Here is a 21,912-nt window from a genome sequence, read left to right on the forward strand (position 1 = left end):
AACCTGATCTCCGGAGAGAGGTGGGTAGACATATTGGTTTGTTTTCTGAGGAACAAAATTGAGACAAATACACACAGACATTTTTTTGCCCACCCAAGTGAACCGTGAGTCAGAGCCTCCCATCCCTTTAAGGAGATTAGATCTTTCCCAGCTTCAGTCTCTCCAGTGGACTCCCGCAGCAAAGAGCAAAGTTGCCTGGTTCATTGGGCTCAGGGATGAGGAGGAGGGTTGATTAGAGAACGCTGTTGGGTGGGCGCTGAGAGAACAGGCGCGCCAGAGTGCGCTGTGGGTTTCTTTCCCTGGCCCTTGTCCTTAACCCTTCCCTCTGAGGAGCGGGATCCACCGTGCTGCAGTACCCTGGAGCCCTGGTGCTGACTGCCTCGGGCTCCCGAAACTTTGCTCGGGGTGTGGGCTCGAGTACGCGGAGCTGAGCTGGCTGGCTGGTTCCGGGAAAGCACCAGGGGAGTGTTAGGGGAATGACCCTTGGCACCCCAGGTCCCTAGCCTTGAAGCTAGACGAGCTAGGGTGCCGCCGCAGAAGGGAGCTGTCCCTTCAGCACCGCGGACCTCCAACGATCCTGCATCGGGAAGAGGGAGGCTGGGCAACAGGCGGGGAGCTGTCCGTTCAGCACCACGGACCTCAGCCTTCCGATGCAAGCGGCCGGCCCCCGCCCCAGGACTCTCCCTTTTCTCCAGTTTGCGCGGGGGTGTGGAGAGCAGGCGGAGAGCTTTCCTGGGAGGCTGGGGAAGCAGTGAACACTCTTCTCAGCGACTCGCCTCCCAGCAGAGCTATTTTTTGCCATCCGCCCTCACCCCCGGCACACGCGCTCGCACACACGCACGCACGCGCGCGCACACACACAGACACACACACACACAGACACACATACACAGACACACACACACACAGAGACACACACACGCTCACACACCAGACCTCTCCGGGTTTCTTTTGCCTTGAGTCTCCCGGGGCTGTGAGGAACCAGGCGCATCTCAAGCCGAGCTGCCAGCTGCAAGCTCCGAAGCCATGCCCAGCACAAAACCTCGTTCCCACCAAGCTCCTGAGGAATGAAAGCAACCCAGGAATCCTCTGACCGCAGCAGTGATGTGGACCAACCCCCTGGAGCCCGCACCCTCCCGAGGGCCATAGAGGACTCAGGGAATTGGAGAGAGCTCAAGACAGGAAATCCCAGCTTTCCCAAAGTCCCCGTGGATACTGACAAAAGGAGATCCAGATTTTTGGAAGAGGCCGTCCTAGGTTACCCAGCTGCAGAGTGATTCTCCCCTCTGGCACTGAATCTCCCCCTCCAACCCCCAGCCGTTCAGAGTACCATGAAGAATTATGAGGATGTGTGACAGAGGTATCCAGATGTTGATCACCACTGTAGGAGCCTTCGCAGCTTTTAGTTTAATGACCATTGCAGTGGGCACGGACTACTGGCTATATTCCAGAGGTGTGTGCAGGACTAAATCTACAAGTGACAATGAAACCAGCAGGAAGAATGAAGAAGTAATGACCCACTCTGGGTTGTGGAGGACCTGCTGCTTGGAAGGTACTTACAGATTCCTCTCGCTAGCTCTGAATGATCGGCTTCTAATGTCCTGATGTGTGTTTGAGGAAAATAGAGACAGTGGAGGGGAAGAAAAACAGTTGAGATTGTTTTTGAAAACGTGTGAATGTCCAGACAATGTTTCCACTGAGGCTGGTGCTGTGTGGATAGAAGGGTTGGGTCTTGTTGATTGTTTTTGGTCTAAGCTAAATGTGATGCGATTTTGTAACACTTTAAGCAGCTTCTGCAGTTGGGAAATCTTCTAATCCCAAATCTCTAGGCATGTTGTGCACTGGTTGGATCTCTGTCTAGAGAAGGAGACTTTGGATTTGTTTAATTGCATTTCAGTGAACCGAGATGATTAAGGAATGGAGGGAGGGAAGACGGGAAGGTGATGGAAGAGGTGTAGGGGGGCTGATCCAACATGGGGCACTCTGATCCGCTTTCTTTTTCCTTTTTTCCCAGTAAAATCTTAGCTTCTCCTAAGTTTGGTCTAACTAGGCATTGTCATGAACTTCCTTTGCCAACTGGTACTAGAGAACAATATGTAAACCCCAACTCTCCCACCGGCACGTCTAAAGAAAATTTCATTATGAATAAGTGTTTCATTATTTGGAATCAAAATAAAACTGAAGTCTTGGTGTTTGCTAGCCACCTGACTTCATTCATAAATCACGCTCATAACCAGCAAATGTCTTTCCTTGACATTTAGATGAGACTAACTCTAAGAATTGTAGCTCATTGTTTCTAATTTTAAAAATCAGAGGATTTGTTCTAACTAGTAACGGGGAAGGCAGGCCAGTTTTAGAATGGGAAGCTCTTCGGTAGCCTGTGTCACTACTAAACTTGCTTGCCGCATGAAGAGTGACTGTCAGCTTCCCTGGGCAGTGCCTGGGGGTCACAAGGAGTGAAAAAAGAAAGAAGAAAATCAAAGCTCTGGGAACCTGTCACCTGAGGGAAACACTAGATTCAAGGGGCACTGAGGAAGGGTTTCATTCGGTTGGTTGATTGGATTTTGTTATTTCTGTGGCTCCCAGGGATTCAGTGAAGTTTGTCACAGTGACAGACAAGAAAAGAGGGGCTTCCTCCTGTTCCCCCCCACTCGCTGTTGGCTCTCTCCACCCGCATTCCATGTGGCATTCTCAGGGTTTCTTGGGAACTCGCATTTATGTAAATGACTTAGGAAATCATGCTATGACATCACTTGCTAGTATAATATTGCATCATTCTCTGGCCTCCTTCCCACGTCCTGACGCTCTGAACTCCTCTGACTATAGCGCCACTACAGTTGATTCTGTTTCCAACGCAGATTTGCAACTGGTGGGAAACTTAGGAGGGAAAGGGCTACCTTTGTGAAGTGAGAATCAACGTCAAGTTAGAAAACCCAGGCAATGCTGCAAATAGTCTCTATACACCTAGCTAAGACATTTGTCCTTTTAAAACTCTCAGTTAACCCAGGAAATGATTGATTTAGAATTGATAGCTTTGAGTGAGCATTACTCAAGCTTATACTGTTTCTGTCAGTGTACTGACAGAAATTCTGAAATGATGCTCTCCTAAACATCATGAAGAATCTAACATTTGTGGTTATTTCTGAGCATTTGCAGTTGGGTAGCAAGAGGTCATTCACCTTGGGGAAATTCCATCCTTCCCTTTGATGTATTGGCAATAATGAATTATATCAGTTTTTGCAATGCTGCGATTTGGCAGATGTAATAATGCCTACATACGTGGCATAAAAAAAACCAAGGCTCCTCCCCAGCCAAAACCATATACAAGTATATCAGGTTTAGTCATTTATAGTCATTTTATCTCTTGGAAATATTTTGAAAATGTAAAAATTAAACACAAATATTGATATCCCACAGTGTGCCTATTTATTTAACAATCTGTCAGATAGAATCAGGGCCTGAGTTTTCTGAACCTTTTCTCAAAGCCTCCTAAAGAGTGTTTCCTCTTCTCTTCAACATGCTACTCTGTGCTACAGTTCATACATGGGACTGGAGCCCCAAGTGTCCCATAGGTTTAGTGGGATAAATGAGAAAGAAAATTTGGAAGGAATTGAAGATGTGTTTTGGGGCAAGTCAATTCTTTTGAGAAAACTTGTTGGAGTCTTCCTATAGTTTTTTCTCAGCTACATTTTATATTTTTGAAGCATTCCATTCAGTATGATGCACAAATCATTATGGGTCTGAAAAGTGTTACCATCTAAATGGGCCTGGCTAAAATTTGAAGCCAAGATTCTTCTTAATGAACTGAATACATCAGATGTTCAAGGAATTTGCAAAAGCCTCCATTTTTTGCATGATCAGACACATACAGTAGCCCGAATACATCCTAAGATTTCCATCCTCTATGAGGATGAAGATAAATAGCTATCTCTATTCACTAGCTCCTGTCTGTCTCAGAACTACAACATCCTCATCTTCTGGTCCTTTAAACATCAAAGGACCTGTGTAGGGAGTGTTATACAGCTCAATTTTTTTTTACACATAATTTAGAAAAGTCTTTTTTTTCATACTTTAAGAGTCATGAGACAACATGCTTATTTTGCCCCAAATAAGGGAATACTTGGGGGGCGGGGGCATGACAACAGTCTGCAAACATATGAAGGGCTGTCATTTGAGAGATTTGAAATCTGTGTGGTCTCAAGGAGGCTGATGAGGGAGCTAAAGTGAGACAGGTTTTACCTAAATATAAATAACTACCTAATGTGGAGTAGGAAGCTTCCAGAGGTGGTGAGTCCTCTAACAAAAGTATTCAAAGCTATAATAATAATAATAATAATATCAATTGTTTCCAAACTTGGCTAGCCATTGGAGTCTCGTGAACAGGTTTATATATATATATATATATTATTAAGCTCCACAACTACATTCCATGCCTCCATAGATCTGTGGTGGATGCCTGGAATTCAAATTTCCTAAAAGCCCTCCAAGCAATTACGATGTGAGAGCCAACATCTAATGAATGTTTACACTGGGTCTGGGATGACTGTGCATGCTTGTGAGGGCCGCAGCACTCAAGAGAGATGGTACCTCCTTTGTCATTCCTATGAGCCAACAGAGCATTGTTTATATCAGTACTGCTTTCAACATTTTGAAAACTTTCATCTTCAGGAGAGCTCAGGGGTGTGGGTCCTATCATTACCCTTCCCTTATAGATGAAGAAACTGAAGCTGGGAGAAGTTCCATCATTTGCCCAAGGTCATATACTTCAACTTGGCAGGCAATACCTAGCCTAAGACTTGCAGCTTCTCAGGACGTTGCTAGAGAGCCTTAGTTCACGCTCTAGTAGCTGATTTGCTGCCGATAGAAATACTGACTTGTGAGAATGCCCAGACACATGGGTTTTTCCATTCAGAAGTCTCAGATCTGAAAACATTCAGCTTGTCCATGCATCGATGGAAGAGACACAGGAGCCACCAGACAAGAACAAACTCAGAGCAGCAAAAGATGCACTTTGAATGAGAAAGCAATCAACCTATGTAGAGATACTCACAGTGAGAAACCCTAGCGATTGCCTGACTCATTATCTGGAAAGCAGGCAAGGCATTCACAAAGTCCCCACCTGCTGCATGTTTTCAAAGGCAGCATGTGAATTTGAATGAGAATATGTTCAGTAAGCATCTCTCTCATTTAAAAAAAAAAATCACTGAAGCCCTAAATCCAAGCAAAGCAATGCAATTAGATGGTGGAGAGACCACTACCTTAGCAGTGAAGAAACCTGGGTACTAATCACATTTCTGTCCCCAATAGTCATGTAAATTGTTCATATGGCTTTTCTCCCTTGAACCTCAGTTTACTCAGTTCTAAGATAAGAACTTTAGATGAGGTTATAGCTGGGCAGTGGTGGCTCACGCCTTTAATCCCTGAACTCAGGAGGCAGAGGCTGGCGGATCTCTATGAGTTTGAGGCCAGCCTGGTCTACAGAGCGAATTAAAAAGAAGAAGAAGAAGAAGAAGAAGAAGAAGAAGAAGAAGAAGAAGAAGAAGAAGAAGAAGAAGAAGAAGAAGAAGAAGAAAAAGAAGAAGAAGAAGTCATAAATCCAACCGTCCATGTGGCCTAGCCAGGTCAAGTAAAGTGTGAAGAAAGCAAGTCACACTCTTTCACCCCAGCTGTATGATAGACAACAACGGTACATTTAGAGAGACATATGATGACCAGAATTTGGTCTCAATGTGGTGGCAATAGAGGGTAGTCGGGGACTGTACCAAGCTGGAGAGACCATCTAAAAAACAACTGTTAGTTGACTGTAATTGAGTTTGAACATGGGGACATGTGTATCAAATGGGGCCAATGTGTCAGGCAAAGAAGAGCCAAGCAGGGGCCAGAGAAATGGCTCAGTAGGTCAAGTGCTCGTCACATAAATGTAAGGGCTGGAGTTGAGATCCCCCCACCACGTAAGTGCCGAGTGGTTAAGGCAGGCTACTTATGATCCTGGCCAACACTGGAATTTCCTAAGCAATCTGGATAACCAAACTAGCTGAATTAGAAAACTCCAGGTTCAGGTGAGAGACCCTGACTCAGCATATAAGGTTGGAAGCAATTGATGAAAAAAGACACCCAACTTCAGACTCTGGCCTCCACATGTGCACACACATCCTTGTGCACACACACATAGATACACACACATACACAACTTGATATATATATATATACATGCATGCACACCATATATATGCACAGAGAGAAGAAAGATCAAAGAAAAGTCAGGCATAAAAACCATTTGAATTTTAAAATACAAGCAAATAGTTCACCTTTCTAAAAACATGAACTCATCCAAATTGTACTTACATTGTACCTTAATTTTGTCCATAGGTTGCCAGTTTCGAGCCTTAAAAATTACCTAAATGGCCTTTTAAAGCAAATTTCTAATGTTTTCATACTCAGTTCATGAATTACTCTTTCTAACTCATTGAAAGAGCTTTGAATATTAAGAAAAGAAAGCTCACTTGGAGTTATAGCTCAGAGAACTGAAAATCATGGAAAGGAAGTTCAGTAAACTGCTGTTTCTGCTGCAGATGGGCCTGAATGACACCAAACATCTGGCTGAAAAACTGAAAAAAAAAATTAGCCAGTCATTAGAAGTTCCCCCATATTTCCAAATCTGCAGATGGTTGGCTTTTTCAGCCAGATGGGGTTCCAGCTTTATTTATGTGTTCCGAATCCTTCAGGGAAGCTGCAAAAATGCAGTTGAGGAAGAAGGCAAGTTTGAGGGGGGGATTATTGAGTACGTCCTGTGTGCCAAGTCCTGTGTGCCAAGTCCTGTGCCAGGTGCTTTCGGATACGTCAATGCGCACTTTTCCTATCTTATGTCACCCGGCAGAAGGCAAGCTCTGTAAGTGCAGGGGTCTTTGAGGCGCACTGCTATGTATCCCTAGATCTTAGAAACAGCCATTTCTGCTCCTTCATTCCTAGATCTCGCATGCCATCCTGTCGTCTCTTCTAAGCCATGGCACAGAACAAGCTAGAGCTCTTCCTGGCTTTTTCTACTCCTGGCCTTTCTGGTCCTCTCCATGCATTCTTCCTCCTCACCCCTAAAACCCAAGTGAAAAGCAAGAAGAAAGTGGGCCAGAGTCATAAGGCAGGATGCAAGCAAGTGACCTTAGCTGTGCCTGTGGGTTAAGTTAGGATTGGCAGAGGTCGGAACAGGGGCGTGAGTAACACACAGCTATGCTATGTCCACATCGTCCTAAACGTTTTAGATACCGAGATGCTTTTCTTAGTGTTGGCAAACAGCACATGTTCAAAGTACCTCAGCAGCCGCCCTTCCCATTCCTGAGAGCTCCCAGGACTCCCTAAGATCCACAGAGTGAAGAGTAAAGCCTGCCAGATATGTTGGCTGCCACAGTGCAAATGTGACTGATTTGGCTGGTAGAGAACCCAATGCATAGATGCCCAGTCACTTCCACAGTAAATGGTATCCAGATAGAAAGTAGGACCCACCTGACCCCCACACTTCCACTACTACACGTTGGATCGTGACCCTGTTTCAGCCATGGAAACCATCCATTGTGTGGGCTGGTCTTGTGCTCAACTGACTGATCCACATTTCTTCCCAGCTGTGCCCTCATTGTTACAAAGTCTCCAGGCATCTTCTTTCTACCTCAAGCACAGCATTCTGTCCTCTTGTTCTGTGATTCCATCACAGGCAGTAAAGGCCTGAGAAATGCCTCTGTTGGTTTCATCATTTGAATGCGTATGCTGGAGAGTACAGTAAAGACCACTCACTCACGTAAGATTGACCAATGAGGGCTCCTGGTATGATGTGTTGAGAAAAAAAACACAAGGAACTAGGCAAAAGGACGCCAGGTTCTTCTCATGTTTTCCCAGAGCAGTGTACTAGTTCACCCAAGAGACTGTCCTCCTCTTTGTTTAATGTTTGTTTTTTTTTAAAGAAATAGATCTAGTAACTGTATGTTTATTTAGTTCAAAAATTGGTGAAATTAACATAACATTTTGTTCAGTAGTGGTACAAATGACTGCTGGTCAGCACCAAGTTAACCCCAAATACAGCAGCTTGCACCTCCCAGCATGCCAGTCAGTTTTCACATCTAACTTTACAATCTTATTTCAGAATTTTGTTACCTCCTCTGTTGAGCCAGTTTTATGATTCTGCTGGCTCCCCTACTGTTGAGTTGAATAAAACTTGACATCAGCTGCCTATGTAAGTTGGGAGAAATGTGTTCTTAATAGTTTGAAAATTAGAAAGGCGTGCTTTGGAACACGGTTTCAGAGCATTCCACCTCTATGTCATTTGCTTTGGGGCTACTTACTAGGAGGAGAGGTTTTAAACATAGTTACAGGGTACTGGGTCGGCAACTGCAGTCTTAGCAGCATGGGACTCAGCCAGGGGTAGGAGCCAGCATGAGATGGGGAAGCCCAGTCCGAAGTCAGATATTTCACAACAAGGAAGCATGTTATTGGGAAGGGATCCTTCCAACAACCCATGTCTGCACCTTCATAAGAAAGCCAATGCGTTTGGGCAGGACATCATGGCAGTGGAAACATGTGGCAGAGAACAGTTGTTCACATCACAGCAGACAGGAAGTAGAGAGCAGCAGTAACCGGGAACTAGAGATCACCTTCAAAGGCCTCCCCCTCGTGACCTACTTCTGCCAGGTAGAGGTCTACAGGTTCCAAGGACTCCCTAAATGGTACTCCCTTCTGGGGAGCAAATATAGACTATGTGCCTAGGAGCATTTAAGCGTGACACCTGCCTGTCAAAGGCAGCAAACATTTTTCAACCACTTTCTTTGCGTTTTCTGTGGTTATGTCAATAACATGTTGGCCATTAGTTCTTGATTCATTCACGTCAGAATATTAACTTGCTTTAAGATGGTAAATTAGCTTTCTTATGCCAGTGTTCTTTCCTCCCAAAGAGGTGGTCTTCCAGGGAACTATCTTGAGCTCCAAGAAAAACTGTTCATAATATACAGGATGTGTAGGGAAGAGAAAGCATTTCTCCTCTGGGTTGGATTCCTGTTCAGGCTGCATGGCTACACATTTGCACAGGTGTCAACCTCAGCAAGGAGATGGAGGGGAAATAGCTGTGTTGAAAGGTACCTGACAGCGAGTATGACATAGTTTGGGATGACGAGAGTCTCTAAGTTGAATGAAGCTTGGGTGTCTTCCTGGAGAAAGATGCCCATTCACTGAAAAGGCCTTGGCCCATCTGGACCATACTTGTAAAGAAGTCACAGTACCTGAGTTCTCTTGACCTTGGAGTCCAGCAGGAACTGAGTGTCAGCCCCCACTCCGCTCACCAGCCATGTACCTTCTTCAGGCAGAGCTGAGTCTATCTAGTAGGAGGAGAGGCTTTAAACATAGTTACAGGGGACTGGGTTAGCAACTCAGTCTCAGCAGCATGGGACTCAGCCAGTGGTAGGAGCCAGCATGAGATGGGGAAGCCCAGTCCAAAGTCAGATATTTGACAAGAAGGAAACATGTTATTGGGAAGGGATCCTTCCAACAACCCATGTCTGTACCTTCATAAGAAAGCCAACATGTGAGGCCTCACCACTCAGGCATTAGTCGGACAAGCAGTAACTACAATGAGCTAAGTAAGAGAAGTATAGGCCTCTTCTTTCTTAGTGCTCTGGACACAGTTCCTTAAGGGAAATGGAACTGCTGTCATCGGGAAACATAGACCATCTCCTCAAAAAGGGGAGCCAATGAAAGATAGATAGATAGATAGGTAGATAGATAGATAGACAGACAGACAGACAGATTTTACACACACACAAACATATATATATATATATATATATATATATATATATATATATATATAGAGAGAGAGAGAGAGAGAGAGAGAGAGAGAGAGAGAGAGAGAGAGAGAAAGAGAGAGAGAGAGAAAGGAAAACTCGGGGTTTGACTAGTATTTGCCCCAAATCATGCAAGGATCAGTCATGTCTGGAAGCTCTCCACCTCTAGACAGTTCTGCAAGGCAGATTTACCTATGGTCCTATATCCTCAGTCACAGGAGGTGGCCTACCTCCAGGGAACATGGCCCGTCTTCCTGATATTGTTAAGCAGGTAAGATGCTGTTAGCAAACCCGTGGGATCCACATTGTTTCCAAGAAAGGAGAAGAATGGGCTGTGCCAATCCTTGAAGGGAGTCACAAGAAAGCAGTACAAATAACAGCTGACACTTAGCAATCACCTTCCATATGCAAAGTTACTGTGTCAGGCTGTGAGCTCATTTTCCTGGCTATCCCTGAACATTTGTTTATTTATTTAACAGCAGACATATATGATTTAAGCACTGTTCTAAGAAAGCACTTAATAAACACTACGTGATCCTTAGGACTTCTTCAGAGAATAGATATTACTGTTATCTGCATTTTATAGACTTCCACATGGAGCTGGGATTCAAGTCTTCCCATCTGCTGCCTCTCATTAATTATGCGCTAGGCACTTGGATATGCAGTATAAACAGGATCGGCTGATTATCCTAAAAGCCAGTCAGTCTACTGCTAGTCATTCTGTGCCACCAGCAAGGAGACAGAGGCTTAAAGAGGTAAGGTAGTTTGCACAGAACCACAGCACTGGGAGCTGGTAGGACTGGGATACAAGGCACAGCCCTGCCCTAACCTCAGCACTGCCTGTCCCTGACTAAAAGCCCAGACCTGGCAGAACAGGTTTCATCCCACCTGCTCTGTCAGGGAAAGCCTGATGTCAGTCACTAGCACACAACTATCCAATAGCTGAAAATATCGTGAAAAGTCTTACACTGGGGGCTGGGATGTGGTTCATTCAGCAAAATGCTTGATACTCAAGCATGAGGACCTGAGCTTGGACCAACAGCACCCGTGTAAAAAAAAAAAAAAAAAAAAAAAGCCGGGAGTGGTGGTACAAACCTGTAATATCCGTGCAGGGGAGGTAGGAACAGGTGGGTCCTGGAGCTCACTGACCAGGTAGTCTCGCTGAGTTGGTGCCATCCAGGTTCCATGAGAGACCCTATTTCAAAAAAAAAGATGAGCAACAAAGGGACAAAGAGAGATAAAGAAGGACACCTTGATATCGACCTCTGGCCACCACACCCACACATATGTGTGTGAGCATGCACACACGCATGCCACACAGACAAGCCTAATGCTAAGAGTTGCTGATTTTGAAATCGGCAAAGCAACACCAGGAAAATAAATGGTAAATCCAGGAAAAGAAAAACAGAAGGCAACACCAAGGAAAAGAAATGGTGAAAACCAGCAGGCTTTCAACACCATAGCCCTGGGCTATGAAGAAAGACTCCTTCTGAAGACAGACCCAAAGCCATTTTCCCTTTAAAAGGCAGCACCGGGGGTTTGGAAGTCAGAAGCACAAGGAGGCTGACCAGATTCAGGGCACAGACAATGAGCCACCTCCCACTGCTGCCACACTGGAGCTCAAGACTTCTGAAGTTGGAGATACTATTAGGTCCATGACTGTCCTCTTTACTGAGGATTAAACTTTGGGCACATCACTGACTTGACTCCTTTGAGCTTTAGATGCTGTGTGTCAGGCAGGGATCCGTGGTTCAGCCTTTGGCCAGGTTCTCATGCAGTACTGAGGGGGGTTCAGCCATCTTTGAGGAACACCAGACAGACAGCAGACCAATAGATACCACCAAGCTTGATTCTTACTGATCTTAGGCAAGAATGAGCCCCAAATAGGCAGCTGGGATGAGACTAGGGTGGGCAAGTCAAACACCACCATTGTAGCTTTTAATTTGAATGTTAGAAGAAACATTATCCAAGAACTCCAGCCACCGCATTCCCATCAATCACCAGCTTAGCCCCAGAGCCCAGAATGTAGTATATGCTCACTGTATATGCATTAAATTCATTGCAGGCAGGAGGATAATTTGAGAGACTTAAGCTTCTAGTGTGCCTGTGCTAATCCCCAACAGTAGCTGAACATTTTCTGTTAGAATGACTGGCCAGCAAGCCCCAGGATCCACCTATTCCCCCAACTCCCCACCACCAGCACAGGGGTTACAGGTACACACCACTGTGTCCTGATTTCACGTGGCTGCTGGGGGTTGGAACACAAGTAGGTCCTCAGGCTTATGCAGCAAGCGCCTTGTCTGTTGAACCATCTCCCCAGCCCTAGATGTTTGATTCATAAGTTCTTAGGAACCACCTTCTTAATAATACATCCAGAACCCCAGCCATGAGGTCTCATAATCCCGTAGGCTTCAGTCTGAGAGGCACGGCTCTCCTGACTCTAGCATCTCCATATCACCATCTGCCATCTCCTAGCTTGTCCTGGGACGTTACACTGTGCTGTAGCGGTCTCATTTTCAAGTTCCCTCAATACTCTGGGTGCAAACTTGGGAAAGGAAGAAAGAAAAGCCATGCTGTGTGGATATAGTGCATACAATCCCAGCAGCCACTGCTTCTGCTCTCTGTGCTTAAGAGTAGTCTCTCTCTCTCTCTCTCTTTGTCACCTGCACACACAGGGCTGGAGTCGCCACCACTCTGCATCCTGTAGCATGTGCTGTTTGGAATCGTGCATTCCTGTCCTGGAAATACAATAGTACCTACCCATTAAATTAAAGTTATTCTGGAAACCATAGGTAACTATGGTGGGACCTCCCACCATCTCCTTCATTACAAACTCTCCCGCCTCCTGCAGAAGTTAGTTCTGAATCGGAGCAGTCAGTATAGATGCCTTTACTATGGATCCTTTCAAATCCATGAAAAGTGTGGGACAAGTAGCTATTTATCAGTGGAAACTGCTTTAACATTTGTATTATAAAGCAGTTCTGGCTTTTTTCTTTTCAAAGTATTACTTTTTACCAGAGAGGAATCTGGTTTGCTCTAAGTGTTTAGAGAAAACGAAAAAACTGCATCAAGAGGTAATGGTGCTAGTCTGAGTTAAAGGTCTGTTGCTCAGGGCTGCAATGGCCCCTTTCTGCTTTCTCACTCTGCTGAGTGATGGCTTCACTCCTGAGTGGTAGTTTGTAGCTGGGATGAGAATAATAAAGTCTGAGCTATGGAAATAAGGCCTGACGCCCTTGCCATGAACGCTAAAGATGATTTTCCAGTTAGAGTCCCCGGGGCTCAGCTGTAAGGACAATTTACTGGCATAAAAAAGAGAGAACCCAACCCTAACACAGGAAAGGTACGCTAAGGGTGTGTGTGGGGGATTGTGGGAGGGAACTTTTATATACTGTGGTCAAGGTAGGCTTTCATGGAGAAGGTGACATTGAATTCAAAACGGAAACGAGGTGAGGACACAAGCCAAGTGGCTGTGTGAGGAGCAGCATTTCTGGGTGGGAAGGCAGTATCTACAAAGGCTTAGAGGTGGGACTGTGCCTGGCACTAAAGGAGTCCAGTGTGGCTGAAAGATGGAGAAAAGCAGATTCATTCAGGGTGCTGGAGCCCAGCTCACACGGGGCCTGGATTCAGATCCCAGGAAGGAGTGGAAGGTGCTTGCGCCATCACGGTACTCCCTCTTCTTCCCTCCTCCTCCTCCCTCCTCCTCCTACTCTGCATTCCTCTCTACTCCTCCTCCCTATCCTCCCCTTCTTCTTTCACTCATTTTTGCTTCCTTTTCCTCTCCCTCTCCTTCCTGTCCTTCCCTTTCCTCTCATTCTCCTCCTTCCTACCCCGTCATCCCACTTCTTCCTCCCTCCTTCTGCTCATCCTCCTTCCCCTTCCTCCTCCTACTCAAGGTACTGGGGATTGAACCCAGATCCTGGTACATGCTCTGAGTCTTCTCAGCTGTATCATTTGCTGCACATTGCCCCAAGATCTCTCTGGTTTCCATTAGACAAGAACTCTAAGTCTAGTCTTTGACATGGTTGCCCATCTTGGCCCTCCCCAACTCTTCTCTGTGATGGGCACAACAGAGTAACATCTCAGAGCTGTCATCCTTCCTCACTTCCTCTGAAGACAAGCCCATGCTCCCTTATTTTCAGCACTTCATTTCTTATTTGGGGGAAATCATACAGAAAGTGACATCAATGAGAAACTTGGAGTGCTCACTGAATCTCTCAAAGCTCTTAGAATCATCCTTCCTGCTGAGCAACCTCTTCCTAACCCACGGGTTCTCACTCTCTTTTTTCCTTGAAACTGAGGATTGAAGTCAGGGTTTAACACATGCTGGGCAAGCTCTCTACCACCTAGCCCCTTGTGCTCATCCAGCTCCAACCGGCTTCTTCCCCCATGCAGGTCCCTGCTCAGCCCAGAGCCCCAAGGGATGCAAGCTAAGTGGTTTCCAACAGAAGGACCTTCAGCCTGAGTTCCTTACTCTTCGAATGCTTATTGAGCTGCTACGGTGCGCTAGACACCATGATATGTCCGGAGGATGCCACAGAGAATAAGGAAGGCCAGGTTCCTCCTGCCTTTGCGCACAGCTGTGTGGGGAAGAGGCTGCTAGAGAGGCAAGCAGTGGGTGGAGCTCCTGCTGCTCAGAGGAGGAGTTCCTGGATTAGTCAATGTCGGGTTGTCATGGAAATGTTCTTAAGGCTGTGAGTCTTCAAAGTGACTGGCCTCACTAGGTGCTCAAAACACATATGCCACATACACAAAAAGAATACAGGGTACACAGAGGACTGGCTTATCCAGGGCTGGGAGGGTATATAAATGAATTCAGAGATCCCAGGTTCTTATGGATAAGCAGAGGGCAATGAGAACAGGAAAGCAGCACCCTTCTGGAAACCCAGGAAGGCATGCCAAGGGACTAAGCTTCTCTCTCTCTCTCTCTCTCTCTCTCTCTCTCTCTCTCTCTCTCTCTCTCTCTCTCTCTCTCTCTCTCTCTCAGTGTGTGTGTGTGTGTGTGTGTGTGTGTGTGTGTGTGTGTGTGTGACCTCCAGTCATTGCTTGAGACAGAGTCATACTCTGTCTCTAGCTGGCCTTGACCTCACTCTACAGCCCAAGCTGGCCCCAAACTTGAGATCTTCCTGCCTCTGTTTCCCAAGTGCTGGGATTAAAGTTGATGCCACCATACTCAGCTTGTCTTTTTCATGTTTGAACTTTTTAAAATTCCTAGATAGTTGACTTCTCTTCTATTCTTTTGAGTAGAATTTTCCCAGTTGCATGCTTCTGATCTTGTTCTGCAGTGCTGGGAATCAAACTCAAGGTCTTGTCTGAGCACTCTACCACACAACTATTTCTACAGCCTTTATAGTCTTTTAAAACACTTCAAAGGACATAAACTTAACACAAAAACAGACCCCCGGTATAAAGCAAAATCAACCTGATACTGTCTTCCCTGTGCCCACACTACAGCCTCATCCTCCCTTCACTCAAATAATTGCTGCTCATATTTTGTCAAATGACTAATAGATAGCATTTCCCTGATTTTCTGAGTCATCTGTTAACACTTAACAGAGAGAATATTTTTCTCTTCAAGTTCACATTGTTCTGAATTTACTCAAAAGCCTTCTGAGATTGATCTTACATGGCAGTTTGAATGAAAATGCCCCCCCCATAGGCTCATATATATGAGTGCTTGGTCCCCAGTTGTTGGGCTGCTTGGGAGGTGTGGCCTTGTTGGAAGATATGTGTCATTGGAAGTGGGTTTTGAGGTTTCAGAAGCCCACACCATTCCCAGTTCACTCTCTCTGCCTCATACTTGTGGATCAAGATGTAAGCTCTCAGCTACTGCTCTAGCACCAGACCTGCTTGTCTGCTGCCATGCTCCCAGCCATGATGGTCATGAACTCTAACCCCCTGAAACTGTAAGCCCCAGCAAATTCTTCTTTAAGTTGCCTTGGCCATGGAGTCTTATCACAGCAATAGAAAAGCGATTATTTTTATCACTTAAGTATCTTAATCATTCATAGAATTTTAAAATCCAATACAAATGACAAACCTTTGTCATTACAATCTGACAATCCCTGGGAGACTCACCCCTCACAGCCACTTCTCCACAGAAAGCTTTTTTAAAAAAAGCCATTTCTGACTTGATACTCCCAGGGTTTATTCTCATATCTCTAAATCAAATCTTAATCCCTCTATTTCTTGATTTATAATCTATTGACTTCCTGCCATGATAGGTAAGGATGTATCCAACTCACTCCAGCCTCCGTATCGATTAGCTCTCTAATTTTTAAAAATAACACGAATCTTCATTTCTTTCCCATCCACATTGGTCAGAATGTCTTAGCTTCCTACTTTATAAAATGAAAATATCCAAGTTCCCTGTCTCCACCCACCACATCTGTCAATTGTATTTTTACCTTTTCATCATTACGGTTCATTCTTCCTTGACCTTGTATGGGTCCAGTGCAGGTCACCATCACTGCTGTGCATTCCTGAGTGCACCGGCCACGTCCTGCCCAGAAGAGAACGTTTCACAGCACCCTTCCCATCCTCTGGTTCTTTCTTACCTCATCCTGCCTCTCTTCTGTGATGCTTCCCGAGCTTGGGTGGGGTGCTGCCAACCAGGTCTGAGCACTCAGACCTTAGCCACTTAGTCTCAGCATTCTGACCAGTTATGAGTCTCTTTAATCAGGCAGGAGAGGGGAGAATGGACAGACACATGATCAAGACATGTTGTAAACATTTATAAAATTGTCAAGGTAAAAGTTTAAAATATCACTAAGAAAAAGATTCAGGGGAAAAAAAAAGGAAAGACTAGCTCAGAGGCAGAATGCTTGCTGGGCATGTGCAGGGCCCAGGCTCCAGCTTCAGCTCTGCAAACCAAACAACCCACTATGCGCTCCATTAGCAGGTGGACCTGTAAAGACACTGGCATCTTCCATGTTCCAGCAATAGAGTCAGAGCCTAAAAACCAATGGGAGTTACCATGATTCGTGTCCAGCACAAAGCCATGTTGCTTTCTAGGGCTATATTCTTCTCTTTGTGGTTTCAAAGACACAATCTCTGAGTCACTCAGAGGCAAGCATTCAAGTAGCGTCTCCTCACACTTAGCCCATTGTTCATGACCACAGCGTGCACATGTTTACACCTGTGCTTGGGCTTTCTGGTACAGTTTCTGTATTCTCTAGACTTTCTGATTGATTCAAAGCTTTATTTTTTTTAATGGATCAATTTCAAAACACATCCCTGGAAAAACTACTACACCCCCCTTTCCCTGCTTCCTCCATATCACCCAGAATTCAGCCTTGTAGGGTGCAATGGCGTATGCCTGTAATCCCAACAGCAAAGCCAGAAAGACAGCAGCAAGTTGGAGGCCAGCCTGGACTACATAGTGAGTTCTGGGCCAGCTGAGGATACATAGCAAGATCTTGTCTCAAAAAACTGAAAAAGGAGCAAATAAAACCAAAGGAAACAAAAAGATAATTCGACCTCATTATGGTTTGGATCTGCGCTGTCTCCCATAGACTCACATCTGAAACACTTGGTTTACAGATGGTGGTGCTGTTCAGGGAAACTTTGGGAGGTGGGGCCTACCTGGAGGAAGTAGGTCACTGGGGAGCGGGGGTGGTCCTTGAGGACATACTACCCCAGACAACTTCCTGGCCTATTGTGATATGAACTGTGCTGCCTCGCTATACTTTCTCTGGGATGGCCCCTCCGAAACAGTGAGTCCAGATGTATCTTTTTGCTCTGTTTCTGTTGGGTCTTTTGTCACAAGAATGCAAGAGTCACTAATACAGACTTCTACTACCAGATGACTTGGGGTCAAATCCAAGTTCAACCAATACGACTGACTGACTCTGAGCATATTACTTAACTCCTCTGAATCCCAGTTAACCCATCTGCAAAATGAGGATTGTCATTGTAGCTGCCTATAACATTGCATAAATAATTAATATCTGTGGAGCACTTAGAAAAATTGAGCCTGGAGTAAATGGGTGCTGGGTGTCTCCATTTTCATGGCATAGGCTAGACAGAATCGGCCCTGTTCTGCCAACAGCAGAGAATCATCCAGACTGTGGCAACCATTGTTCTATTTGTCACTAATAATCTTTCACAAGACTCAAAGAAGATTGAGGCCAAATGAATGCTCTAACTGGTTGAGGGAGTACCAACAAGTCAGACTCAGACTCACAAATCTTGGATCTGATTCTTCTCATATGGGTGGTCCAGATTATACGGGTCCCATGTTCTAGCTCATCTGCAGGTGAGCTACATTGGAGAACTGGTAACACTTAGTACGCAGCAGCAGCTGATGCACACCAAGTGCTTACACACTTCTTCTTAGTCCTGTAAGAGCCCTACAAGGTGTTACCACCACTTAACAGATGAGCATCTGGAACTCAGGCCACTGGCTCACATCCGAGCCATATGTGGGATGCAAACTCAGGTCATCTAAATCTGAAAAACTCCATCTCTCATCTTAAAGCCATAGCTGGTGTTCTCAAAGCATGGATTGTCAGGCTGGAAGGTCAGGCCAGCCTCCCGAGATCGATTCAGCAACTTCGAAACTATTTCAGAGCCATAGGAGCAGACACATCTTTCCCACTGTGGTGACTGTTGCACTATGGTGTGCATGCTACAGTAGCAACCCTGTTGAAGTCCAAGCACCAATCAGGACAGTGGCCCCACAGTCAATGTCACCGTGCATGTCTCCACCCCACAGTGCTAGAAAGTAGTAGATGCACTTTTAAATAGCCTAAATGAAGCTGAAAGAAAGAAAGGAGGGAGGGAGGGAGGGAGGAAGGAAGGAAGGAAGGAAGGAAGGAAGGAAGGAAGGAAGGAAGGAAGGAAGGAAGGAAGGAAGGAAAGATAGATTTTTGTTAAATCTCATGTTGCGGGGTTATTTTGATAGCCTAAAAATATAGGAAGTACATAGAGGGCACTTCCACCACAAGTGCGTGCTCACTGGAGGTCTCCAGAGAAAGTCCTGGGCTACTAAGTTGCGAGCTGAACTAGCTGTTTTTCCCTCCATGAGATGCCATATTTTCTGGAAAGAATGACTGAATGACAGCAAAATTATGGTTATTTAGGCTTAGGTCTTTGGCAGACATTTTCTCAAAAAAAAAAAAAAATGAACTAACTGAGCCTGTCACTTCAAGAAAAGCAACCAACAGTATTTGTTGCCAAGGATAAAATTCAAGGTTTCAAGTGAAAACTACAATTTTGGAAAACTCGTATCTGGCTCTGTGAGCCAATTCGATGTTCTTTTTTTTTTTTTTTTTTTTTTTTTTAATATTGTGTGATGAAATGTGCCCAATCTAAAAGACCCTGTATAATTCAAAGAATCAATATTTTCCAAATGACCAGACAGAATTATGTTAACAGAATTATGCTCGAATAGCAAGGCATGGTAGTGCACACCTTTAATATCAGCACTCAGGAAGTAAAGGCAAATGATCTCTCTGAATTCCAGAACAGCCTTGTCTGCATAAGGGGCCAGCCAAGGCTACATAGTGAGATCCTGTCTCAAGAACAGCAACAAAATATCATACTAAGTAAACTATGTAGCAGCAGCATAGGATGAGAACCGTGGATTCTCACGTGTTAAGACACGAAAAGTTAATATGGTTTTATGATCTATGCTACCAAGAAACCTTTAAGAGTCTACTACTTATTGAGCTTTGGTGTAAGATAAAAGATAAATAGCCACAAATGTTTCCAAAGGCCATTCAAACAGTGCCATCTTTTCTAATCACATATTTGTATAAAGTTGGAGTTTCTTCATGCACTCTTACCCAAACATCTGGCAGCAGAGCAGATGCAGAGGCAGAGGGGAAATAGGCCACAGAGAGGTTTTCCAGGGAGATGGCTCGGTGGCTAGATCTCTGCTGCCCAGCCTGATAACCCAAGTTCAGTCTCCAGGACCCACATGTGGAAGGAGAGAACCAAGTCCTTCAAGGCGTGCTCTGACCTCTGCATGTGTCTGTGGCATGGGTGTGTACACGCACAGAGACATACACACTAAAGAAAAATTTTGAAAAGTAAAAGATTTGCCAAACAAGTGAAAGGAAACACCACTCTTCTCATTCCCCCTTTTTGTTCTGGAAAACAGACTTTATCAATGTATTATGTATACTTTATAAATGTATTATGTTAACACGCAATTGGGTCTACCATCACTTCCACACAAGTTTTAAGACAAGCATTTACATTTCTTTTGACTTTATGTGTGATACAAGAATTATCGAGTTGATAGCATCTACACAAACAAAAGCATGATAATGTGTGGCTCTGCGGTAGAATTTTAGGACTAGATTTGTGAGCCTCTCCCTCGGTTCTGTTTGTATTCTGTTGACAAACTTGAAAGCGTTGGGGAGAGGAATGAAGATGAAGATGAGAAATGCAGTCATCAGCTTTTTCCCCCCAAGCTCTGCCTTCTCTCTAGTGGGAGATGAAACACTCCCTTGGCAGCTCTGGCCTTTGTCTCTGAGTCCTCTTTGGTTGCAGCTGGGCTAAGCTGATGTTCCACCGTCTCTGAGATGTAAGAGGCAATGTGAGGTTTCAATAAATCCTGGAAGAGGTGCCTTTGATTAAAACGCAACCCTGCCGAGGTAGCGTTTGATGGGACCTGGAGGATTCATAGCATCTTGTGGCTTTGTTGGGGAATGCCAACAAAGCAAAGCGGTAGCTTCACAGGAGTGGAGATCTATGAAGACATAACTCCCCTGCGAGATGAAGTAAGGCACAGGGAGAGTGAGCTGTGCATCCTGAGGCATTTGGTGGATGGGGGTTAAACTTATAAACTGACCACCTCGTAACCTCTAATTAAAGAGACAGTGCCGGGAGGGGCCATTGACAGGGTGGATGGGCCTGTTGGGTACCGCTGAGCTAACATTCCTTTGGGCCAGTTTTCCTACTGCTGAGCATCAGCATCTGCCTCACTGCTGCTTCACTGTGGATACACCAGCTGCCTCATGCTGCCATGTGGACAGAACCCTCAAACAGTGAACTAACAAACACCTCCTGTCTCAAGTTGTCAGGTGGTCTGTCACAGCAGCATGACAAGTAGCTGGCGTCCTGTAATACACAGAAGCACCAGTGCTCTATCTATCTATCTATCTATCTATCTATCTATCTATCTATCTATCTATCTATCCATCCATCCAACTATCCATCCATCCATCCATCCACCCACCAACCATCTACCCACCCACCCATCCATTCATTCATTCATCCAACTATCCATCCATCCATCCACCATCTATCTATCTATCTATCTATCTATCTATCTATCTATCTATCTAGACCTATGATATTGTTTTTCCCAGTCTTATGAGCAATTCTCATCCAGTAGAAAAGATGGTTGGGATCTGAGCCTGCAAATATCTGCTTCTTCTAGCTTGTTGTTTGGATGGCCTCACATCCAGCCATCCTCCTCCTTTTGGTAGTGGCATTCTAACTTTCTCACTATGTTATCCAAGCTAGGCTTGAACTCACCATGCGCCTGCCTCAGTCTCCTGGGTACTGGGATGACAGATACGTGCCACTGAGCCTAGCTTTGAACTTATGCTTTTAAAATAAGTTGGGAGCCTTGGAGAATCAGCTTAGTGCATTGCAGGGAGATAAGCCAAGTAATTATTGCAAAAACCTTAGTAAAAGAAAACTCTAGAACATTTGATGCTGATTTGAACTTGAAATAAACATTAGGAAATTACCATTGGCACAGGACAGAGGTGTGGATGTTGCTAAGAATCACTCTGCTTAACCTCCCTGGAAACACCCCAGCAGATGTTTTCAGGGGTGTGTTTCCTGGGTGATTCCAAATTTAGTCAAGTTGATGGTGAAGACCAGCCATTCCAACAGGTAAAAACACCAATAAACATATATAACACTGTTTGGGGTCATCTGTACCCTTATATCTGAGCCTTTTAATAACTCTCATTATCTCTATAAGACAGAAGAGAAAACCTGGGCTCAGAGAGGTCACCTCTCTCACACACAGATATTCCCCAGGACTGAATCTACACTCAGATGGTGTGACTCTGAGGTGGCATTCCCCTGTAACTGTTGCTTCCCTGGACTAAAAAGTGTCATCCAAAAGGAA

General features: G+C 45.0%; 1 protein-coding gene across 1 annotated transcript in view; it reads left to right on the forward strand.

Moving 5' to 3' along the window:
- Window positions 1-530: 530 nt before the first annotated feature.
- The window catches only part of Cacng3 (calcium voltage-gated channel auxiliary subunit gamma 3), a 96,976-nt gene continuing 75,594 nt past the window's right edge, over window positions 531-21,912 (forward strand). The window contains exon 1 of the mRNA XM_006980351.4: window positions 531-1,552. Within this exon, the coding sequence (XP_006980413.1) occupies window positions 1,342-1,552 (211 nt within the window). The 5' untranslated portion in view covers window positions 531-1,341. The remainder of the gene's footprint in view (window positions 1,553-21,912) is intronic.

Source organism: Peromyscus maniculatus, chromosome 1, assembly GCF_049852395.1.
Source record: "Peromyscus maniculatus bairdii isolate BWxNUB_F1_BW_parent chromosome 1, HU_Pman_BW_mat_3.1, whole genome shotgun sequence".
In the NCBI taxonomy this organism is placed as follows: domain Eukaryota; kingdom Metazoa; phylum Chordata; class Mammalia; order Rodentia; family Cricetidae; genus Peromyscus; species Peromyscus maniculatus.